Source organism: Teleopsis dalmanni, chromosome X, assembly GCF_002237135.1.
Source record: "Teleopsis dalmanni isolate 2A chromosome X, ASM223713v2, whole genome shotgun sequence".
NCBI lineage: Eukaryota > Metazoa > Arthropoda > Insecta > Diptera > Diopsidae > Teleopsis > Teleopsis dalmanni.
In genome coordinates, this window is record NC_051848.1 from 41,012,017 (window position 1) to 41,020,886 (window position 8,870).

Sequence of the window (8,870 nt, forward strand, 5' to 3'; positions counted from 1 at the left end):
TACTCTACGCTTAAAGTCCTAAGAAAAATTGGCTGTTAAGAATCTAGCGTTACTTAACCGCATGAAATTTTCTGTGATTTCACTAATGTCTTTGCAGAATATTCATATAGTTCTTCAGCGTGTTTTTGATAGTCCTGTGGTTATCCTGTGATTTCACTGATGTCTTTTCAGAATATTCATATTTGATGCAAAGCTATCATTTGATCACCATTCATTATAATTAAAGAACGAATTTATTGACATATTGCCTTTTTTATATACGTATAAAATGAGTAGACAATAAGATTTAAATATGATATATTTTATAATATCAAAAAAAAAAAATTTAGGATATGACAACTTATTAACTTATTATTATTCTACAAAAAAAAAATAATGAATATTCAAATAATCAACAATTTTTATATGAAATGAGCACGGGAGGCTTGTTCATTATCATGGATACGTGAACATTTCCATTTCATATGCGAAACGTATTTTCTGATTTTATTAACAATTAACATATATGTGTGTATACTTAAGTGTTCAAATACTAAATTATTCAATTAAAGCCCATTATATTTTATCTAAAAATAAATGATTAAATTGCGTTTAAGTACAGCAGTTTAATTAAGTATTTATTTGTACGTGTAGACGAGTATGAATAAATTCCACTAAAAGTAAACACAGGCTTATGAATGCCAATTAAACAGAGTCCTGGTCCTGCACAATATTCCTGGTATCTAATATATATGAACGCATATTATTTAGTAATAGTAATGGTAAATAAATATCGAACCGAGAAGGACTTTTAATTTTCATTTCACCGCACTTACGCGTTAAGGATGTAGTTAAATTTATTAGTTAATTAAACAACCCAAAGGGATGCAATTCGCAAAGGAGAAAGAAAAACTCCGTGAACATAGGAACTGTTTGATTATGTAGTGGAGTGTGTAAGGATATTATGGTTTACATTCCTGTGGCTTGAAATTTTTCATATTTTAATGCACATCCTTGCAAAGCGATTGTGAGTACAAAATCTCGTCATAGTCAAAAATAATCCAATCCTATTCAGTTGAAGTTGCACTGTTGAATTGCTGAATTGTTGAGGAGGATGTGGAGGAAGTGGAGGAAGTGGAGGAAGAGGAAATAACTGTTAGCGCCGCAATGTCGCCAGTTATTTTTATTAGAATTCGTTTTTATATAAATATTTATGTGTATTTGGAACAGTTATAAGTGCGTGTATGTGATGTTCTCATAGGAATTTCCGTTTATATGCTCAAAATTCGTACACTTCCATTTTCATTTCAATTTGCAAAGGACGAATTGTTATTTAAATAACTTCACATATACAAAAAAATGTTTAAATGCTTACTTGGCTTGGAATTTTTAATTAGATGCTCACAAATAATATTTTACGATGCAGTATGTGTTGAAGTGGGTGTGTAACAAAGGGAAAGCAAAAAATATTATTCTATTTAATAATTGTCCTCTGCGGTTCTTAACAATGAGAACTATGCATGCGTCATGTACGTACATTCAAGATATTCTTTGGGAATGTGTCGTTAAGTTTCGAGATGATTCCACTGTTCAAGAAATGAAGAAACTCGTACCCGAAGGTGGGACCCATTATCAATATTTACCGATGTACAGGTTATTCAAGAAAACTCGTACAGGAAAGTGGGATCCATTATCAATATTTACCGATGTACAGGTTATTCAAAAAAAATCGTACAGAAAGGTGGGGTCAATTATCAATATTTACCGATGTACAAGAAAACACGTACAGGAAGGTAGGGTACATTATCAATATTTACCGATGTACAGGTTATTCAAAAAAACTCGTACAAGAAGGTATACAGGTTACAGGTTATTCAAGACAACTCGTACAGGAAAGTGGGATCCATTATCAAAATTTACCGATGTACAGGTTACTCAAAAAAACTCATACGGGAAAGTGGGATCCATTATCAATATTTACCGATATACAGGATATTCAAAAAAACATAATACGTTAAAAGATGAAATGTCGATACGAGATCTTAACAATGGTATATTCTAAAAACTTAGGTTAGGTTATACCAGCGTTCCCTAGGGATTCCACTTAGGCATATTGGCCAATTATATTACCGTATATGGAGGAAAAATTCAGTGATTAAAACCACCTAAAACGTTTGACGAAGCTCAAAGTGCTTAAAACGATCCGGAACCTAAAGTAGGAAGATTTATTCAGTTTCTATGAGAAAACTCCACTGCCTGCACCACTACTTGTTTTGGATCCGTCATTAAAACTGGACAATCCGTCACCTAAAGAGAAACCACCTGACGTCCATAAATCTCTTGACGAAAATTCGACACTGAATTTTTTAAAGGAAATAAATGTAGTCAATATTGTAAGGAGTAAAATTGAAAAGGTCAAGAACGAAGGTTTCACTGACTTTTTATTGTGAGGTAGCTTTGAGTCTAAGAGCAGATGAAGCTGTCACAAAGTACGAAGATTTGTCGAGAGCTATCTATCATACCGTGATGCCATACAGCAGTGCAGGTCTAATGACAGCTGTTTAAAGCCATTGAGTGATCCGTGTTTGCAGTTCCCACTACTTACGAAAAGCCTTTTGGCATAAGAGGAGCGCTATATTGGCTTTCCTAGCATGCTCTAAGGTGTTTTGCTTCCATATCAGTTTCCCGTCGAAAACAATACTTAGAAATTTAGTTTCCTTTTTAAAATGTATTATAATAACTCACAAAGAGTGTGGAGAAAGATTTGAAACCGTATGCTTTCTGATGAAAACTACGATCTTGGTTTTGTTGGAATTAAGGGGTCAAAGCCGCATTTTTGTGTCTATTTGTTTAAGATATTAAAACCGTTTTGTAGAATATCTCTAAGAGTGGTAGCACATTTTCCGGTGACCATCATTGCAATATCATTCGAATAAGCAATAGTTTCGCAGCTCTTCGTTCGCAGTTTTATTAGCAGTTCATTCGGCACTATGTTTCAGAGGATGTATATACGTATATTTATAAATATATATATATTTGCTTACTATACATATTATATTTATATCTCGCAGCAAATTGTGGACGTTAGGAAATCTGTTAATGTGAATATAATACATTAAAATATAGTTCGAAGTAGAACTCCTCAAATAGTGTTTTTTGTTAACGTCTTCAATGTCAATATATTTTTTCAAGTCACTGAAGACTTCTATTGGCCATGGTTACAGTCGATGAGTGAACAGGTGCATTGTTTTGCATTGTAATTGTTAGAGCGGTTAAAGTCAAATTGTTAATATTGTAGGATTCTGTAGAATTATTAATTGATGTGTTATATGATTTATATATTATAATTTATTATATTTTAATCTATTGTAAATCATATTGTATAATTAAATTATTATAATTAATATATTATATAATTCATATATATATATAATATTTTATATGGTTAATATATGGTTAATTAATTTATCTAACTAACCCTGTATAAGATGTAATCAAACCAACGGTTCTAAGTCTTGTTTTATTGCCTTTTGTTTTTTGCGCTCGAGATGAGCAAATTTTATTGTTATATTTTTTGGCTACAAGTAAACTCCGTTGGTTTGATTCTGTCTCTTGTTTTTCGATCGCGAACGTGTCAACACACGGGTGCACATAAAAAAGTGATTAAACAATCAATAACCGAAATTGTATAAGTTCAATTGTATAAACTAAATGAAATCAAACCCAATTATAAAAACGTTTATAATTTACATTGTGTTAAAGAAATTGAAATAAAGATCATAAAACCCAATTATAAAAACGCTTATAATTTACATTGGCGACCGTGACAGGACTTTTTGCAATTTTAATAGTGGTTATTAATCTCCAATTTGTTAAAAAATCTAAATATTACCCACGTGTGGTAATCATTTTTTCTTTAAGTTTGTAATCATTAGTGTACGCGTGTGTGCATTTCTTCCACACGGCTATTCTGTGGACTGTCGAACGTATATACTATTGTGCAATTGGTGGTTCTCGGTTTAGGTCCGCTAACCTCAAACCAGAACCTCGTGTCCGCATCAAGATCGCGCTCGACATTACAACAACAAGATACCTTTACTTGTTGATTGTACATACTTTCGCTGTTATTGTTTTTGGTTAATTTGTAACCATTAAAGTGCGCGTGTGAATATTTCTTCTAACCAGTTATATAGCTAACGCGTGCTAACCATTATAATATATCGTACATCTATATATATATTACCTATGTACTATCGTACGTATATACTCTTGTGCAATTGGTGGTTCTCGGTTTAGGTCCGCTAACCTCAAATCAGAACCTCGTGTCCGCATCAAGGTCGTGCTCGACATTTAAAATAACAACAACAAGCTACCTTTACTTGTTGATTGTATATACTTTCGCTTTTATTGTTTTTGGTTAATTTGTAACCATAATGTGCGCGTGTGAATACTTTTTCTAACCAGCTATATAGCTAACGTGTGCTAACCATTATAATATATCGTACATCTATACATATATTACATATGTACTATCGTACGTATATACTCTTGTGCAATTGGTGGTTCTCGGTTTAGGTCCGCTAACCTCAAAATAGAATCTCGTGTCCGCATCAAGGTCGTGCTCGACAGTTAAAATAACAACAACAAGATACCTTTACTTGTTGATTGTACATACTTTCGCTTTTATTGTTTTTGGTTAATTTGTAACCATAATGTGCTCGTGTGAGTATTGCTCCTAAACGGTTATATATCTAAAGTGTGCTAACTTTAATAATATCCTACATCTGTACATATATACTATATACTATCGTACGTGTGTACTATTGTGCATTCTATGGTTCTCGGCTTAGGTTCTGCTAAGCGCCAAATAGAACCTCGTGTCCGCATCAAGGTCACGCTGAACAATTACAACAACAACAACAAGTTAACTTACTTGTTGATTACTGGTTAATATTTGCTTCCAATCAGTAAGTGTACGGGTTCGTCAACGTCGCGTCTGACAACAACCACCGTAAGAGCAGTTCAATTTCGGAAAGCTCACTGTTGCTATTGTGACTTTTCGACTTCGTCAAATCCTTTGCTGTTCTCAAGTATCTACAACTGTTTCAATGGCAACGGCAGAGCCAACCACTACGGCAGAACTGTCAGAACTAAAACAACAGCGAGCCTCGACGAAAGCGAGTATTTCAAGAATCAAGGCGTTCGTCAAGGGAAAGAGTAATTCGCTCTCACAACCAGAACTGAAATGTCGACTAGGTATTTTAGAATCATATTTTAAACAAATCTTAGCTTTTCAGACGTTGATCGAGAAATTAGATGCAACTGACTCAGCTAGAGATGAATTAGAAGACCTATACGTTTCCACCAAAGTATTAATCATGTCTCAACTGCAGGAAGAGGCCCACAATGCATCAGTGCTAGACGTAACAGCAATGATGCCCACCTCAAGTAAAAAATTACCACTGTTAAAATTACCTACATTCAGTGGTAAGTACTCGGATTATAACAATTTTATTAATTCGTTTCTCCAAATCATAGATCGCGAAATATACCTCACAAATATTGAAAAATTTAATCACTTACTGAACTGCCTTACTGGTCAAGCTCTAGAGACAGTACAGGCATTTCCTATTTCGAATGAAAACTATCCAAAGGCTCTGGATAGGCTTAAATCGCGCTATGACAATAATAGCCTAATCTTCGCCGAAAATATCGCGACACTATTTGATCTACCAGCAGTATCGGGTCAGTCAAGCCAACAACTTCGTAGTCTGGTAAACAATGCATCCGCTTTGTATGGTTCACTCTGTTCGCTAGGTACAGAGAAACAAATATGTGAGGCTCTACTTATCTCGCTAATCATGCAAAAAACGGACGCAATTACACGTAGGAAATGGAATGAATCGCGTAACTTTGACACATTACCCAGTTGGGAAGATTGCTCAAAATTGTTGGATAGACATTGCCAGTTTCTCGAATCACTTGACAGTGGAAACGGCAATCAGTCATCATCACAACGTAAACCTAATAGTCTTAACTCCAAGACTAACAGACGCTCAAACCAATACGCATTTGTTGCATCTACATCTAGCAATTCTTGCTCATTTTGTTCTAGCAATGAACACCTAATACAGAATTGTCATCGTTTTAAGGCACTGGAGGTGGTTCAAAGGTTTGAAAAGGTGAAGAGCCTAAAACTCTGCATAAACTGCTTATCGCCACGCCATCATGTGGTTAATTGCACATCAACGTTTAAATGTAAGGTTTGCGCAAAGCCACATCACACTCTCTTGCATCATTCGCAATTGCCAACGAATATTAAGAGCGCGGGATCATCACGACGCACAGAACACGCTGCTATGCCCAACGACAACGTTGCCAGCCATTCCCATCTTAATATGTCATCGGCCGAGCAAATAATTCTAGCCACTGCATTGGTTTTAGTGAAGGATTCATCGGGAAGTTATCAAGTGGGTAGAGCCTTACTTGATTCATGCTCTCAGGTCAACTTCATAACGGAGAAGTTTTCAAAGAAGCTTAGTTTAGCAAAACATAAACATCGGTTGCATGTTTCCAGTATTGGTAGTTCGTTGACCAACATAAAGTATCAGACGCTCACATCAATCAAATCTCGTCATTCAAATCTTGAACTTGCTTTAAACTTTGGTATTACGAATCACATCGCATATCAACCAAGTTCTGAAATCGATATATCGTCGTGGAAGGTTCCACCAAATACACCTCTCGCCGATGAGCAATTCTTTAAATCCAAGCGCGTTGATCTCTTGCTTGGAGCTGAAAGTTTCTTTGATATTTTGTCTGTCGGTCAAATCAAACTAGGTGAAAATTTTCCAGTACTTCAAAAAACACTATTAGGATGGATTGTATCTGGCAAGTACAAGGGTCAGCCATTTGCATCACCAGCAGCAAAATGCCTATTATCAGTTGAAGATACAGTCTCCGATCAATTAGAAATGATGTGGAAGATAGAGGAAGTGCAATCGGCTTCAAAGTCATGGTCACCAGCACATGTTGCGTCATTATATCGTGAAACGGTTCACCAAAATGCGATGGAAAGAATTGTCGTTCGGTTACCATTCAAAGATTCACCAGATTGTCTTGGTTTGACACACAATATCGCCTTGCGCCGTTTTTATTCTGTAGAACGGCGATTGTCATCTAATCGTGCACTGAAGCAAGACTATCAAGAATTCATGAAACAATATCGAGAGCTCGGACACATGACGCGTGTTGAGACTCCGAAAACCAACGAACCACATTATTATATCCCTCATCATTGTGTTTTAAAACCGTCGAGCACTTCGACCAAGCTGAGGGTGGTTTTTGATGCGTCATGTCCAACAACTTCGCAACGTTCATTAAATGATATTCTACTGGTCGGCCCGACAATTCAGCCGGAGTTATATTTGTTGCTACTTCAATTTCGTTTGCACCGATATGCCTTGACGGCTGACATTGTTAAGATGTACCGACAGATACTGATAGATGAACCAGATCGAAAATTCCAATATATTTTTTGGCGAGATACGGAGTCCGATCCTGTTAGTACTTACGAGTTGAATACAGTCACTTATGGTACTGCATCAGCACCTTTCCTAGCAACCAGGAGTTTGCAGTATTTGGCGGACAAATTTGAAACACAATACCCAATAGGCGCTGCACTCATTAAATCATCGTTCTTTGTCGACGACTTCTTAGGTGGAGCAGATTCCATTGATCAACTCACCAATATCAGACATCAGTTAACGGCCATTCTACAGAAGGGTTGCTTCGATCTTGACAAATGGCATTCAAACCATCATGACTTCATCAGCGATACTACAACAAAGAGTTTGAATCTTGATACAGATACAGTCACCAGCGCTCTAGGCATCAAGTGGCACCAAATGCAAGATGTTTTCCTATTTTCGTTTAATGCGCAACCAGGTCATATTGTAACAAAACGCACCATCTTATCCCTTGCGTCTTCATTATTCGACCCGCTTGGATTACTAGCACCGATCATACTCGTAGCCAAAATTATGATGCAAGAATTGTGGCTTTTGCGTGTGGACTGGGACGAGTCAGTCCCTCAAAATCTTCACTCAGCTTGGAAAACATTTATTCAAGATCTTACAACGCTTTCATCGGTTAAGGTGCCGAGATACTGCCTATTCATAAACTATCAACAGGTTGATGTACACGGTTTCTGTGACGCTTCAATACGCGCATATGGTTGCTGTATATTTCTCCGATCACAAAACACATCAGGTAAGGTGACGGTCAGGCTATTCACTGCAAAATCCCGTGTGGCACCTATAAAGCGGAAGTCGCTACCTAAACTAGAACTCTGTGGTGCCTTACTTCTTGCCAAACTGTATCAGAAGGTCCAACCAATATTTGCGCAATTTAAGGGTGAAACGTTTTTTTGGACTGATTCACAGATTGTATTACATTGGTTGAAGCAGCACTCATCAACCCTGTCTGCATTCGTTGGCAATCGAGTAGCGGAAATTCAAGATATTACCGCAAATGGGCAATGGAGACACGTTCCTACCCAATCCAACCCGGCAGATGTTGTGTCGCGCGGCTGTAACATCCGCCAATTATCAGAGTCTTGTTGGTTTACGGGGCCGGAATTTTTGTTACTCGCTGATAAATACTGGCCGCATTTGAAATGTCACAACCTGGATATGGAAGAAGTCAATAAAGAGACGCGAAAGGTTGTATTCGTTAACACAAATGAAGACAACTACGTATTACAGGTATTGTCAAGATATAGTTCATACACTAAGATGCTACGAGTAATAGCGCAGGTACAGCGTTTTTATCATGTAACCAAGAATAAATTGAAGAACGGAGAATGTACCCTCCAACCTATTCAGCTACAA

The 8,870-nt window shown here is 36.6% G+C and overlaps 1 protein-coding gene across 1 annotated transcript; it reads left to right on the forward strand.

Moving 5' to 3' along the window:
- Positions 1 to 1,495: 1,495 nt before the first annotated feature.
- LOC119688333 lies at positions 1,496 to 8,575 on the forward strand. Its single transcript, XM_038103011.1, has 4 exons — positions 1,496 to 1,693; positions 5,277 to 5,427; positions 5,518 to 8,250; positions 8,424 to 8,575. The coding sequence occupies exons 1-4, from the start codon at positions 1,496 to 1,498 to the stop codon at positions 8,573 to 8,575; spliced, it is 3,234 nt and encodes a 1,077-aa protein (XP_037958939.1).
- Positions 8,576 to 8,870: the final 295 nt, after the last annotated feature.

Bases quoted from the DNA above. Each gene is read 5' to 3' on its own strand.
- LOC119688333 (XM_038103011.1), top strand. From the start codon at position 1,496: ATGCATGCGTCATGTACGTACATTCAAGATATTCTTTGGGAATGTGTC. The intron at 5,428-5,517 runs GTAAAAAATTAC...TCCAAATCATAG, and splicing joins AGCAATGATGCCCACCTCAA to ATCGCGAAATATACCTCACA. The intron at 8,251-8,423 runs GTAAGGTGACGG...ACTGATTCACAG, and splicing joins CCGATCACAAAACACATCAG to ATTGTATTACATTGGTTGAA.